Below are 16,735 nucleotides of genomic sequence, written 5' to 3'. Positions count from 1 at the left end.
TCTCGTGCTTCCCTCTCTTGTATGTCTAACACTTATCATAAGTAGACAAATGCAGACTGCTTTATTTTTAAGGAGATATACTATACTTCCTTGTTTTTCTGTAAGGAGCCACTAGAAGAGGAAAGGACATGAGTAAAGTACCCCTGGATTCACCAGGCCAATTTGGAGTGGCAGCCAAAGCTTGTGCAGAATTTTCCTCAAAACAACAGATTTGGAAAAACCAGAAAAATTTTATCCCAAATACGTCAGTACATTAAATTTAACTAAAAAAAAATAAATAAATAAAATTCAAATATGATAAAGATGGGCTCTTTGAGGAAGTAAATCAAGTAGTAAATCACACTGTTAAAGTGGGCTGTACTTGGAGGCAACCTATAAAATACTCTGAAGCATTTTCTGCTTTACAGTCCTTAAAATGCAAGGAAACCTCAAGTATTAGAACTGAAAACTGGGTACATTCTCTGCTGAAAGTTTAACTAAAAGCAACTATGTGGCCCCTGGCTGGCTCAATCAGTAGAGCACACAATTCCTGAACCCTGGAGAGTGAGTTCAAGCCTCATGTTGGGGGTGGAGTTTATGTTTAAAAATAAATAAATGAATGAATGCAATTATAAATTCCGGAAACGTTAACGAAGTCAACTAAACTTCTGTCCCCACTTAACTAGAAATAAGAGAATCTGAAGTCAAGCCAGAGACTGACAAAAAATACCCTACATACAGTTTCAAAAGAAATCTAACTTTACTCTGAAAGAAGTACAGTTTTACAAATAGGAGGTCTTCTGGGTTTTTTCTTAATAAACAACATCTACAGCCACACAACACTATGCCAGAAATATCTTTCATTTCTTCACTAGCAAGTATCTGCAACCACGTACCTAAAATCAGGAAAAAGACAAATGGAACACAGGAACCTATATACAAAGAACCCCATTCTCCCCATGATGGGAATTCGCTAATTCTTCCTCCCTTGTCCTAACACTTCTCAAGACCAACACAATGCATGGGTTTTACTCACAGGGGTACATGGCGCTGCTCGGGATCAGCTCTAGTCAGTTCTTCCTCTTCGATATCAGACTCTCCTCCTGAACTACTGTCAGTGATGTCTGAATCAAACGCTCGTTCACTGCACCTCAAGTTGGCTATACCACTCGCTGTAAATCTCTCCAATTCTTCGGAAATCGAATCGCTTTTCAGGAAATTGCTAAGTCCCTCTGAAGTGGTCGTCTCACTGGCAGCTTTTCTCAACGCAGCTTCAGCCTTTCGAGTCAGCATCAACTGGCTCCGGGGCCTCAAGGATTCCAAGTTTGGCAGTTTGCTCAAAGTTTTCTCTAAAAATCCACCCAGCTGATGCTGTATATGCCTCTCCACCTGCTTGGCCTGCACAACCTGTAAGCGCTTCTGTAACCTGCGGGCACGGCTCTCGATATCAGCCTGCCTCCGTAGTAAAGCTGTTATCCTTGTGTCAGAATCTAAAGCACTGAAAAGAATGGAAGACAGGGGAGACTTTTTATCCTCTAACTTGACACCCCCCAAGTTAGAACTGGAGTCTGTGCCAGGTGATAATCTACTGCTTCCTTGAAGTGCTGGCTGTTCCATGGAATTTACAGAAGATTTGTTTGCAGTGCTATTATTGCTAAATATAGTTGTGTGTTCTACATCAAGGCTTCTATGTGGAAGAGTGCAATTGGTCATACCCCCCTTCAAGTCCCCAGATTCAGATGCCACCACTTCACCCCCTTGAAGAGAAGATGAAGTGAGAGCTCGTTTTCCCCCATTGAGGGGACTGGAATTGTCATGATCAGAATGTGTTGAACTTTTAGTCAATTTCTTAGCCAACCCATTTACAGGTGCTTGCGGCAGAGCTGTCTGACCACTCGTATTCATGGTTCTAAGATTTTCTAAGGAAAACTCCAAAACTGGCTGTCTTCCCAACAGCTCAGCTCGGAGTTCATAGGACTGAGATAAGAGAGGATGAGATTTCAGGACCGTCTGCTTGCTGAAGACACCTTGCAATTTCAACGACTCCTTTGAGGGCACAGATGTTACATCGGAGCAGAGATAAGATGCCACCAGTGGTTGCAGCTTTCCCAAGTCTTCCTTGGTAGGATTATTTCGGAAGTCTAGACTGGGATCCTCTGCAGCAATGGCTTTTCTTTTGGTTCCGTTGGCAGCAATAAGGATGTTGGCGTTGCCGTTATTTTCGGCACTGCCAGGGGACAAAGTGGAGGATGGGGGAGCCAGTTTGAACCGGATATGGTGTGCTTCAGCTGCTGCGTCAGTGAGAGCGGGCGCCATCGCAGCCATTCAGCACAGAGAGACAGGAAGTCCAGCCTCTCCCGGTGCCGAGGCCAGCTCCTCGGCCCCTTACTGCCTCCCCAGAGAACAGACTAAAAGAGAAAAAAAGAAAAGGAAGTTAGAAATATATGCACATTAGAAAACAACTCACATCTTTTAATACAAACACAACTTGAGGCTATAATCCAAACTCTGCCTCCAGAAAGAAAATCACTTCGACTATTCTGGGTACCCGAACACTCAAATATGGGGGGAGGGGTTGACAATCCTTATACAGAGAAAGAATTCCACCCTTCTTCTTCGTCACTTGTTACCAAAGATTGAAAATAGCCAAAAGAGAAGTCCCATTCCGAAGGAATCAGACTGTTAAAGTTAAATCACCTGCATTAAAAAAAAAAAAATTTCACTATAAAAGTTCTTGAAATTAGTGGATTTAAAGCAAATGTATTGGGACGCCTGGATGCCTCAGTCGGTTGAGTATCTGACTCTTAATTTCAGCTCAGGTCACAATCTCACAGTCATGGGATCAAGCCCCGCATTCTTCTCTTCTCTCCCTCTGCCCCTAAACCTGTCCACAGGCTCTCACTCTCCGTCTCACTCTCTAAAATAAATCAATCTTTAAGAATAAAACAAAGCAAATGTATCAAACCAAACACTTAGCAATTAAACAGAAAAGCATTTAGTAAGGCACTCCCTATTCCTACCAAAAAGCTTGTATGCTATATAGGTCTGTGCATTTCTCTAGCCAGAGAATCCAGTATTCATCAGCTTCTCACTTCTCTGAAAGACGGCTCACCCTACAAATTATGTCACACCTGTATTTTTGCTTCATCCAATTTCTCTCCTTTCATTGTCCACAGTACAGCCCACCTCTAAAATTGCCCAACACATTTCTTTTCCTTTACCCCAAAACTTTTTAAGTTTATTTAATTAATCTCTACATCCAATTTGAGGCTTAAACTCATGACCCCAAGATCAAATCATATGCTCCTCTGAGCTAGCCAGGCACCCCCTTTACCCCAAAACTTCTCGAAAGGATAATATAAACAGCTGCCTCTGCACTCTTTAATCATCATCTGGCTTCTAACCCTACTGCTCTGGCAAAGGGCACTAGTAATCTCATTATCAAATCCAACTAGTCAAGTCTCAATCCCCATTCTGTGGGACTCCTCTGAAGCATTAAGTAGTGCTGACCACCTCATTCTTCTTGAAATCCTCCTTTCCTGATGTCCTTGACACCAAGGTCCCTTCTGCCCTCTTCTCTCTCAACTCACTTCCCTGGGCATAACCACCTGGTATACAGCAAGGCCTCCTAACACTCAGAAAAATTGCTGAGCTTCACAAACTGACATTCCCACCCCCATGAACCTCTAGCTCCCTGAAACTCAAAATTCACTCTCCTCTTCCAATACACTCTTCACCCTGTTTTATTATCTCAGGTAATGGCACTGCTTGCATTTAGTAGCCCGAGCTAAAAACCTCAGTCATTTGCCTCTTCTGTATCACCTTGGACTTATCTGGTCTGAGAGGAAAAGGAAATTTATATAAAGAGCTAAGCCAACAACTTTTAAAGTTGTTTTTAATTCCAGTGTAGTTAACACAAAGTTGTATTAGTTTTAGGTACACAATATGATGATTCAACAATTCCATACAGCACTCAGTGCCTATCACAACAGGTGCCCTCCTTAATCCCTACCAACTATTTATCCATCCCCTGACCCCGCCATCCACCTCCCATCTGATAACCATCAATTTGTTCTTTATAATTAGAAGTGTTTCTTGGTGGTGCCTGGGTGGCTCAGTGGGTTGGGCCTCTGAATTCAGCTGGGGTAATGATCTCAGGGTCCTGGGATCAAGCCCCACAGCAGGCTCTCTGCTCAGCAGGGAGCCTGCTTCCCACTCTCTGCCTGCCTCTCTGCCTACTTGTGATCTCTGTCAAATAAATACATAAAATCTTTTTTTTTTTTAAAGAGTGTTTCTTGGGGCGCCTCTATGGCTCAGTCGTTAAATGACTACCTTCAGCTCAAGTCATCGGGCTCCCTGCTCAGCGGAGAGACTGATGCTCCCTTTCCAGCACCCCGTGCTTGTGTTCCCTCTCTTGCTATCTGTCATAAATAAAATCTTAAAAAAAAAAAAAAAAAACCCAAGTGTTTCTTGATTTGTCTCTTATTTTTTCCCCTTTGCTTAATTTGTCTTGTTTCCTAAATTTCACAAATGAGTGAATTCATATGGTATTTGTCTTTCTCTGATGGACTTATTTTGCTTGCATTATACTCCCTAGCTCTTATCCATGTTGTTGCAATGGCAAGATTTCAGCCTTTTTGTGGCTGAATAATATTCCATTGTATACATATGCTGCATATGTGAATGGATTTGGCCCATTCATCAGTCAATGAACACTTGGGCTGCTTATGTATCTTGGCTATTGCAAATAATGCTGTTATAACCATAGAGGTTAAAAGCCGGTTATTCTTTTTTTTTTTTTTAAGATTTATTTATTTATAAATAAATAATCACAAGGAGGCAGAAGTAGGCAGAGAGAGAGGAGGAAGCAGCTCCCCGTTGAGCAGAGAGCCTGATGCGGGGCTAGATCCCAGGACCCTGGGATCATAACCCAAGCCGAAGGCAGAGGCTTTAACCCACTGAGCCACCCAGGTGCCCCCAAAGCCGGTTATTCTTCAAGCATGGTCTACACACCTCTTAGGAGCTTGCATTTCAGGGGTCCACAAGACCAAAGCTATTTTCATACTAACAGTAAACATCATTTGTCTCTTACTACACAGAAGTTTGCAATGAGGGTGCAAAAAACAAGGCTGAGCCAAACTGTGGGTACATTCACATAAATCAAGGAAGAGGCAACAAAATGTAGTAACAGTCATTGGTCACTGTAACCTCTACTCATTTACAGTAAAAACAAAACAACAACAACAAAAAAACCTCATTCCATCTAACAATGTCTTTGATGAAATTATGAGTATTATTTAAATCTCCAATACTGAGTACACACTTTCCTGAGTATACATTTTTAAATAGAAAAGTGTATGTAAAGCAACTTTTGTGCTTTAAGAAGTCTGAGAGAAAGCATTATACAACTGATTTGCAAGCTAAACTGGAAGCATTTTTCAGAGAACACTATTTTTACTTGGCAGAACAACTGACAAACTATGGTTATTCAGACTTGAATAGTTAGCAGATATTTTCTCAAAAATGAACAAAGTGAACCTGTCACTTCAAGGAAAACCACTGAGGTTTGTTGCCTATGATAAAATCTGAGTTTTCAAGCAAAAGTAAGTATTTTGGAAACTTGTATCTATCTACCACAAGCTCGAACATGGGCGAACATTTTCCCAGTACTTAAAAAGCTTATTTCCAATTAAACAGGTTACTTCTAATTGTCAGTGAATGTGAAATTTTTGGTACCATGTAACGATAAGTGTCAACATCTGGGAGATCTGCATAACTCAAGTGAATGATCAAATGACCACTGTATTTTGGAAACTCATGCAAAGGTAAAAGCAAATGCAAAACAAACCAATGGGTTTTAATGTAACAATACAAAAAAATTCACTGAGGCAGTTTTTGATTCCACAGTGCAACTAACCTTTATGAAATTACTAATTTTCAAGTATGGGTGTAGTGTCAAAGAATACCCACATTTATCTAAAAAGGCTATTAAAATATTCCTCCATTTTTCAACTACCTACCTGTGTGATGCCAGATTTTCTCTATATACTTCAACTTATCACAACAGAATGTATGCTGAACCAGATATGAGAACCTGTTTTCTATGAAGCCAGACAGTAAAGAGTTTTGCAAAAATATAAAATACCATTCACTAAATTTTTCTGCTCTGGTAGAAAGTTATTTTTCATAATATGTAATGGGTCTGTCATTTTAAAATCAGTAAATAATTATTTTTAAAATTTCTCGAAGTTTCTAATACAGCAACTATTGATAACCCAAGAAAGCTCTTTGTGGTTCTCAACATTTTGTAAGCATAAAAAAGGGCCCTGAAACCAAAAAAAATTTGCGTATCACTGAACTAACCCAACCTCCCCCCCCCAAAAAGAAGAGCAACTTCCAATTTAGTCAAACATTTTTTATCTCTAGATCAATACCAACACTGGAAAATAGGCCCTAGAGGAATACACTAAGATTCTTTTAAAGTATGACAATTCAAATTACTAATACTGAAATATTTAAGCAAATGACTGAGAAACCCATCTCTACAAATACTAGTACACTTAAAAGTCAAATATGTCTATTTCTCTATGTAATTTACCAAAAGTTAATCTTGTTCTAAGATTGTATTTTAATAAACATCCTATGAAATAACTAGATCTTCTGGGGCTTAAAAAGAGCTTTATCCTTAGGGACTTTTCTGGCATATGGCATTCTATGTGTCACAAACTGTTCTATGTCCATTTTCCTTATTTGATTTTAAATTTAGTAATAATTCCTAATATAGTATAAACAGTTGTGCTACAGACCAAAGAGCAACTGAACCAATGTTCACGTTATTTGTTCAAAAATACACTGAGTTAGGTTTATAACATGCACAGGATTTTCTCCCATTAACAAAAATCACTATCAGGTCTTTCCCATGAAGAATGTTTCCTCTTTTGAAAGGACATCAATACACAGTTGATAATAGCAAAGAAGGAAGGGATGTTATCAGTATAAGATGATCAATACAACCTGTGAGAAGAGGACTTGTGAGTACTTGTACTCTACTAACCCAGAACTCTGCAGTTAAAGTCTCAGCCACGGCAGAAACAATCTCCCCACAAGGGCCCAGGCAAGGACACAGATGTTACATAGCTTACACAAAACTTACTCAGGAAAACCAAGGCTCACCCAGCACACATAAAAAGGGTCATAATTAACATCATGCCAAAGAAGGTACTTAAGCAGTAAACATTCCAAAGTTATTTTAGAATTATACAATTCCTTAAAGTTTACAACTTAAAAATCTGCTGGCTCAAATCCCAACTCTTTCAAGATTTCTCTGACCCTCTGAAAGTATACCTGTGAACTTGACATTAATCATGTACATCTCAAAGGCAGAGTTTATTTTGTTTACACACTCTCCTTGGTCTCCATATCCCCACAGGAGGCACTGGAAAGAGTAGTTACTAAAACAATCATCTAAATAAGTAGGGAGGGTGAAAAGGAACAAAGGGGAAAAGCAACCTCTTCAGAAGGAATTCCATTCCTAACCCCTAAATCTTTATCTTTCTGTATCAAAACAATAGTGTTAAAAAAAAAAAAAAAAGACTGAAATCTTCATCCTTCCCCTTTCCTGACTTGAACTACTATGCTGAGATTCAATATTACCCCCAAAGGCACACTCCTCTGTAAGTAAGCGGAACAGGTCCAGCTTCACATTCTGGCTCTACCCTCATTTAAATTATTGATGGTGTTCCTCAATTTCCTCATCTGCAAAATGACACAGCCTACCACACAAGGCTGCTTGATGATTAAATAAAATACTTTCAATTACTTAGCCTAGTGCCAGATACAAACACCCATTATTTGCACTATTACTATAACCTACCAACAAAAAGCAAATTTAAAAGGAATAAATTTCAGTAAGACTTTTTAATGCACAAGAAAAACATAAAGCAAATAGTTCCCTAAAACATCACTGTTTTCAAATAAAAAGGACATGGCAAATCCAGTCAGCACTCGATATTAGCTGCAACTGCCATAAAGTACCAAAGCTTAGAACTGTTCTTTGATTTTTGCTATATGTTTAGATTTACTTTTGGGGGAGGTGGGTGGAGAGCACAAGTAGGGGGTGGAGAGGCAGAGGGAGCAGGAGAGAGAAAATCCTAAGCAGGTTGCATGCCCAGGGTGGAGCCCCAGGTAGGGTCTAATCTCACAACCCTGAGATCATGACCTGAGCCAAAATCAAGAGTTGGACGCCTAACCAACTGAGCCACCCAGGCACCCCTAGAGCTACTTTTAATACTTCATGATGCTGCTTACAATAAAAAGAAAGCAAACCAAATGCCCAACAATTTGCTTAAATTATGCAACAGCCATACAATGGGATACTATGCAACCATAATAATAACAATATAGAACTATATTTACCGACTTGAAAAAGTGCTTGCTCCACTGTTAAATGAAAAAATAAAAAGGTGTTACAAAAAACAAAATTCATACTACTGGCTCATTTTTGTTTAAAGAAAATAGATCTTAAGATTCCTTTGTCTTTTGTTTTCTAGTATATATAATGTCCCCACCATCAAGCATGTATTACTTGCATAATAAAAGGAAAAGCAGTAAAAAAAAAAAATAAAAAATACACATTCTTAACAAAAAAATGTGAGTAAGGCAAAATACCACAGTAACTTTCATAATTTAACATACTGAGCAAAATGTTCCTTAAAGCAATGATTCCCATCCCACCTGAGACCCAAAAGCTTCACCCTTCAACAATCTAAAGCAGAAAAAGACTCTCAAACTTAAGCAGTTTTACAAAAACAGCTTATGATAACCTTTCTCCAAAGAATGCAAAGCGTTAGAAGCTATAATTAACTTATTAATCCTCATAACAACCTGGGCAATAGGTTTCAGCATGGGATTATAACTTCCAATTTACCAGTGGGGACAGATAATAAAGTTGTACTGTACATTCAGAATAAAGAAACCTAAAATATCCCAATTTTTAGTTCATATAATAAACCACAACCTGACACATAAATACAGATGAGCTAATGTACCTGCTGTCACTGACATTAATTCAGATCCTGCAGTAAGTTTGAAGAGACCCCCCAAAAATGGGCTATAAAAGACTGAGCGAGGTACTCCTGGTTCCCCCCCAGTTCCAAGGAAGCATTTTGGGGACTGGAAGATAAAAGATGGGTTCAGCAAGAAAACAAACTTGGGGGAAAATGTCCTGATGGAGATTCACAATGCACTTCATCAGACTGAATACTTAAATATTTGCTTTTATCAAACTGAATGAACACTCCCCCTCCATTACACCTATTATTATCTTGCAGTGTCCTGAGGGATACAAGTTGGGATAAAGTTCAACTATGTGACCTTCAGGGTCTCTTCCTGCTTATGATTCTGTTGGTCTAAACTGAAATACAGGTTCAAGGAAAAGCTTCCACCTAACACAAGTAGCAGCTGGGAAGCAAAAATATACTCCTAGGGCAGTTTCTCAACCCCAGAACTAATGCCATCTTGTGCCAAATAATTTTTTGTGGTGGGGGAAGGGCTTCTCCTGTGTGATGTTGGACAGTTAGCAGCATCTCTGGCTCCACCCACTAGATGCCAGCAGCACCCTTCTACCAGTTATGACAATCAAAATTGCCTCCAGACATGTCAAATGTCCCCTAGGGGGCAAAATCACATGTTCCAATAGAAAACCACTGCCTGGACACAGACGTTATACATACATGTACTTTTTTTTTTTTTAACCATTGCCCACATTAATGTTTTCCTTCTAGAAAGCAAAATGAATCCAGTTGCCTCAAAATGCCACAAGTCAGAACTAACTCCACATCTACACATGAAAACCTTGCCTTATTCCTTTAGAGTTCCCAAGACAGGACGCCAGCTTTACAAGAACAATCCAGCAGCACCCCACTCTGCAAAAATGCTGATAAGCTGCAGAGACCCAAGGGGAGGGGTCTGGCGATTTGGCTCACCAACAAACCACACTTTCACTGGAAACAGAAGCACAAATCAGATGAGAACGAAAAGTTTGCCCATAATGCAGCTTCTATTAGCCTCCTCCCCACCATTACCTCATTAATCTGCAAAGTAAATAAACAAGAGCAGGAAAGATGGTTAGGGAAGGATCCATGAGGTTGTCCCAATTTCAACTGAAACTTGAAAATTAGCTAAAATGTCATCATGCAAAAGGCTAAGGAAAGAGAATGATAATTTGACATTCCAGTGAAAGGAAATGGCATGGGAAAAGGCAAGGCTGTGGGAAAACATAGGACATCCTGGAAGCTAAAAGAAAGGATCAATTTGCTTGAAATATAAAGCATATTTTAACAGAGGAAACAGTACAGAAAAAAAGTGGAAAGGCAGTATGAAGCCAGGTCATTAATGGACAACGTTCAATAGCCAGCCTTTACTCACATTTAAAGGCAACAGAATGTCATTAAAGGTTTTTCAAATAGGGAGTGACACATAGGAACTGTGCTTTTGAGACCAGGCAGGCAGGATGGATTATAAGGAAGTAAAAAGGCAAAGAGCACCAATAAAGCTGCTGCAATTCCAGACAGGGTGCAGCAAGGAGGGAAACTAAGGTGGTCACCACAGCACAAGCAGCCACACTTCCTCCAAGCTGAAATACAGAAGTTGGAAGGGGCTAAAGTCTGCAGGAGGGCCAAATAAATGACACGAACAAAATGAGAAGGTTCTTAAAGACAGAAGAGTCTTTTTCCTTTGTAACTTCATCTCCTTCATGATGAAATCCCTTCATTTATTTCTCATCAGGCTATTGTGGTGGTATATCCTTTCCATTCCTAACCTTATCAACCCAAACCCAGTCTGGGGCCTCATTAACACTCTCCTAAATTAGGCTAACAACCTCCTGACAGCCTCAGTCCTTCAATCCAGTCTGTACATTTTTATTACCTCTCTTCTCTACCCTTAAATAGCTCCTCAAGCCTTTCTCAGGAGTCCAAATTTTCCAAGATGAAATTTAATACAGTATCACAGCAAGTAGATCCAGTCAAATGGACCTAGAACTCGCCCAGATTCTCAGCTCCATAAACTTTGCCTATGCTGCGGCTTCCACCTGGAAGACCCTTCTTAACCTTTAGGCCAGTATTTAATTAATACTTCAATACCATGGCATTTCCACAAAAACTTTTCCAGACTGTTCAGATTCACATCACTCTCTTCCTGCTTAAACTGTACAATGCACTTAAAGTTAGCATCACTCAATTCAAATTATCTGAATGTTCCCCAATTGTCAATTTATGAATTCTATTTCCACGATGACAAAGTTCCTTAGCACCCTTCTTCTGCATGCTCACTAATTTCATCTAAAGCCTGGAACACAGTAAGCACTATGGGTACTTACTGACTGGGCTAGAGTGGTCAAAAGACAACACTTTGCTATGCGGAGAAAGATGAGAAAATTCTAACCAAGAAACTAACACACTTGAAATAATGGGAAAGGATTTGCGAGATGATCCACAGAACACCTTGTATGAACCAAGTGGTACATGTACAGCTTCTCAAGAAGAGGAAGAGGGGAGGAATGCAGCTTTGTAGTGATATCTGATAAATACTGAAAGCTACATAATGGGACACACCGGAAAGTACTTCTTTTACGTGGAAACAAATGTTTTGTTATGGAATAGGAGGCAAAATTTTTATCATAAAATGAACTAATGGGGGCTGCACACCACCCTAGTTCCTAACATGTTCCCATGCCAACAAGGCTTCTCTTAACTGAATACGGTTTGGGTTTGAAATTACTAAGGGAAACACACATCTGACTGGAGGATAAGTTATTATTACAACTGCTGTTCACTAGTATTAACTGACCTTTTACTATGTCATTGTACTATTTTATACATATGCTCTCATTTAATCCTCATAACATTAAAAAGTACTCTTATTCTCGTTTTTTTTTTTTAAGATTTTATTTATTTATTTGACAGAGAGAAATCACAAGTAGATGGAGAGGGAGGCAGAGAGAGAGGGAAGCAGGCTCCCCGCTGAGCAGAGAGCCCGATGTGGGACTCGATCCCAGGACCCTGGGATCATGACCTGAGCCGAAGGCAGCGGCTTAACCCACTGAGCACCCAAGCGCCCTTATTCTTGTTTTATAGATGAGGTTATGCTCAAAAGTTAAGTAATGTGCCCAAGATCAAAAAGCTACTAGGGCTCCCGAAGGAAGATTCCAATTCAAATCTCTGAATCTAAAGCTTTCAACTACTATCCTAAGTAGCTGAAAGCTAGGTTTAAACTGGAAGGGCCTTAATTGCTAGACTCCAGACTTCGAATACTAGTCTTCAGATGAAAAGTCAGTGAAGGAACACCAACTGATGATCTCCAATAAGCATTTTATGAAAATGCCTACAATAGTCAAATCACCACACTAAGTGCCTACAAGAATGACAAGGACCACTCTAGACAGACACTACCAAGTGATCAGTAAATCCCAGGGAACCACATTAACAGGCCCTCACACAAGCTGAGTCAGTAGTCATAAAAGGCTTCCCACAGGAAGCAATTCTTAGTTGAAACCTAAAGAATAAGTAGGGTCCAGCATCCCTCATACAGCTACTTCAAGAATCCCATACCCAAACCCATTCCCTGCCCCCAACACCAAATCGAAAACCAATTCCTGTTGCTCAACATTCCCCATGTGAGTGAACACTGATCCCAACTACTGATTTACCATCTGTCATAGATATCTCATTTAAGCATACACTAATGCCACATACAAATAATAAAAAGACTACAGGAGCACTTTCATCAAAGGTAAAGATAAGAGGATAGAAAGTAGGTACAAAGGTAAAGCACAGTGCTTTGCCTGAAGGGGTCAAGGAAGGCTTCCAGAAAAGCCTTCTGACTGAATTTGGAAGGCTGAAGAGAGAGGGTTCAATAGGTAGACTGATAGGCACATTCATTTTACCCTTAATGCCACTGCCTTAGTTCAGAGCCTCATTATGTACTACAGTAATTCAGGCAGTAATAATCTCCCAACTGTTCTTTCTTCCTGTCTCAGCAAGCCTTCAACCTAGCGTCCACTACCAAAATGATTATTAGAAAGGAAGGGGAAAGAGAACATAAATCTGACATGCTGTGCTCCTCTTAAATTCCTTCAGGGACTCTAGGGTGAGGATGAATCCAAACTCCCCACACAGCATATATCTGGCCCCTTTTTACACACAGCCTCATCTCCAACCCGTCCCCACTCCAGCCACCTGATCTTATTTATAGTTTCAGGCTCTTTCCATGCCTTTGCACCTTTGCTCACACTACTCTTTCTTTTTCAAGGTTTACCTCCAAGATCACATGCTCTATCAAGTATTCTCCATTCACTTCAGGTTGAGTTGGGGTCCCTCCCTCTGTAGGGGCTTATCTGAGCTCACATGCTTCCCTGGGCAAAAGCTCATAATGTAATATAAACTCCCAATCTTGTCTGTCCTCCTCCTTCTCTAGAGTATACACTTAAAAAAAGAGAGAGAGAGAATGAATTATGGCTTGTTTTATCTCTATCCCCTACATGAAGCAAAGTGCCTGGCAGAAAGACCAATACACCTTAGGTAACCTGAGAATTGTATGTGAAATGCATCAGATGGAGATCCATTATGAAGTTAACCAGGATGTCTGACCATAAAGTGAGAACCACCTAATGAGAAGCAGGCATCACTGAATCTAGGACAGACTTCATTTACCTCAGGTTCCAGTCATTTACAATGCCAAGGACCTGCACTCAGACTGGCAAACTTTTTAAATGTAATTTTTTAACTATTAAATTTGCTTACATAAGCTTTTTGAAAGCAGTTATCTATCAAATATTTTAATACAATTAACCCAAACATTTACCTAGTAACTGCACTTCTAGGAACCTACCCCAAAAAATACTCTCATAAAGAAACATGCATAATTCTTACACTGAAGAATTGTATTACAAGGAAAAAAAAAACCAACCCTAAACTTAAAGACATTAGAATACCTACAGTTATTTAAAAAAAAAAAAAAGAACTGCATAACTTAATTTGACAAACCTCTATATTGCTACATGAAAAATAAAAAAAAAAAAAGCCAAGCCACATAACGAGTATAATCCCATTTGTGTTTAAAAACATATAAACAGAAAATTATTTTGAAAGATGACTATGTATGAAACTATTTATTGGAGTTTATCCTATTTCTACCCTATCACCTGAACTCCAAATTTCCTACCAATCTAGCTCATAAAAGAAAGAAAAATGTGTTTTAATCTCATTTCTTTCTAATAAACTCTAATAATACAAGTGTTTCTGAACAATCCTAAAACCAGACATTGCTTGAAGGTTCTAGCAATTCAAAAGCAAACAGGTGATTTGGGGAGTGAACAGTCCCTGACTAGATTCTAAGGATCTCACTGAAACCTACCTTATCCCTTAAAAGTTTTGAATTAATGATTAAAAAAAAAACAACAACAAAAAACAACTTTTCCAATGCCAGGAAAATGTTAAAAGTTAATACTAACATCCTTCTTTCATTCCCTTGGGAGGCCAAAGGGAAAAATAAGAGGTAAGCATTCATCAGTAACTGAAAAACAGCAGTCCAATTTTTTTGATACATGCTTGAGGTCTTCAAACATCCTCAGTTCTCCATGGCAATATGTGAACAGTTTAATGAAACTTCCCTGACAGTTCAACTTAATCAACTAGTATTTCCACAAAGCCTCTCTACTAGCAAACATCAGAAACTAAACTAATTAGCTTTCACCTCTATCCCTTCACACCCTCCGGGGGAGGTGCTAATAAGCCATCGCAAAGGCCAAAAAGCAAGTAGCAAGAGAAAACCTATGTATCAGTTTTTAGGAATTTTTGGTTTAACATCCTAACAACAAAATTGTTACTCATTTTTTTTTTTTATTCCTCAACACTTGCCCTCCAACTGAATTTAACCAGCTCTGACATTAAACTACTCCGTTTTTTAAAAAAATTTGAGGGCCTCCATTAAGTTTGATGCCTCCCAAGCAACTTTTTCCAAACAAGGAAGAATATGCCGTACTTAAAATTCAGAATGAGATCTCATTTGGGACTCCTGTTCAAGTAACAAGAACCAGAGTTTTTGATAACATTTAGATAAAACTGCACTGAATTTACCTCCACCGTACATTGCCTGACTCTCAAAAGCTTGGAGTGGCAACTGTAATTCTAAAAAAATTAGAACTAGAGAAAAAAGGGCATGTTCACAACCAACAACAATAAAATGTATGGTTAAATAACTCTCTAGAAGGATTGGGCATTCAAATGTTAAAATTTATGGAGCTAGCCTGAAATCTTGGAAAAGCAAGGCTTGCAGAAGGTAACATTTCCTGAACAGCTACTATTTGCCAGACACCACTAAACAACAACAACAACAACAACCACCAAGAATTTAAAACATCTCCACGTTGAAGGCCTCCTGGCATAAAAAAAGTTTAAAATCTTCATATATGCTCTTAAAATTTCTTTCAGACTACCCAAGCTTGTTTTTCATTCATGAATGAGTTGTGCTCTCTACACTAAAGTCTCCTCAGACTCTGCATTTTTAGCTTTACCTTTATTCTATCAAAGACATGAAAGAGGTTAACACACATAAAAAGTGCCTATTTCAGTTCTTTTTAGAAAATCACATCAACTGGCTTATTTTCTTCTATACATTTTACTTACATTGTACAAAACAAGCACATGGTATAATATAGGAACAAATGATAACTGAACTAATAACCAACAGAGACCCTTCCATACATTGTCTTTTTCCCATGACCCACAATCTGCAAGTGACACCCATGAAAACCACTCACTTTCTACCCCTTCTTGTGACCTTCAAAATTGAGTTGGTGACCTCTGGTAGAGTGGGATATTTGTCTTTTCTAATTCATACAGTCCTTTCTAACCATTATTGTGGTTCACTGAATTCTGATCTCACATTCCAGGGAATAGGAAGTACTGACAAAAAAAGTCTTATTTTGTGTTATAAATTACTGCACTCAGGCAGAAGTATTTTTGCACAACTTTAAGTATGCCCAGAGGCTAATAAGCATTTATTAGGACAGAAACTACAATTCAAACATACATTCAGAATCAACATGAAGACTCAAAAAAACCAGTCTGAATTCAGATTTCTAGAAAGTATTTCAAGTCCTATTTTAGGGAAAGGACATGGTCCAAGTATTCATTGCACTGACACAGTAGGCAGGCCAGGTGCTTGGGCCATTTTATTAGAGACACCTGCATGTACTCCTTCATAAAGTGATCAAAAGTAAAAAGGTACGAAAGTAAAATATGCTCCCTGAGACATGCAACAGTTTAACCAATCAAGGCAGAAACTTACCCAATATAGAGAAAGAGGGTGGTGAAAAGGTGCTTGAAAACTCTCAATAAACCACTCAATGATGAGATTTGTTCTAGGACAATCCACCAAAGACCATATACTTAGTGTGTACTATTCCCCCCTTTCTAAACTCAGAGGAGAAATCCTTTGGGGGTGGGGAGATCAATTAATTTTTAAAAATCTCTCTCCAGGAAGGAAGTCACTTAGTTTCTGTACCTTAATAGCTTCATCAAGAAAAAATAACCCCTACCAACCCTCCCAAGGAAGCTGACTAAATAGAAGAGGAATAAGCATTACTCTTTAAACAAAGGATTTTCCATAACTTTGAAAATCCAACAGACTAGCATGTTTTTTACATTTTAAAATTGTGTTTCCAGTATAACAAGGCAACTAAGCTTTACTCCACTCA

General features: G+C 39.0%; 1 protein-coding gene across 3 annotated transcripts in view; it reads right to left on the bottom strand.

Moving 5' to 3' along the window:
* KANSL1 (KAT8 regulatory NSL complex subunit 1) overlaps window positions 1–16,735 on the bottom strand; it is a 178,740-nt gene that overhangs the window by 130,477 nt on the left and 31,528 nt on the right. For all 3 annotated transcript variants that reach the window (XM_059148035.1, XM_059148036.1, XM_059148034.1), the window contains one exon: window positions 1,016–2,387. In XM_059148035.1, coding sequence (XP_059004018.1) covers window positions 1,016–2,304 — 1,289 coding nt within the window. In that variant the 5' untranslated portion in view covers window positions 2,305–2,387. The remainder of the gene's footprint in view (window positions 1–1,015; window positions 2,388–16,735) is intronic.

Source organism: Mustela lutreola, chromosome 15 (genome assembly GCF_030435805.1).
Source record: "Mustela lutreola isolate mMusLut2 chromosome 15, mMusLut2.pri, whole genome shotgun sequence".
In the NCBI taxonomy this organism is placed as follows: Eukaryota; Metazoa; Chordata; class Mammalia; order Carnivora; family Mustelidae; genus Mustela; species Mustela lutreola.
The sequence above is the reverse complement of the archived record's forward strand: the minus strand, read 5'-3'. Positions and strand labels throughout refer to the sequence as shown.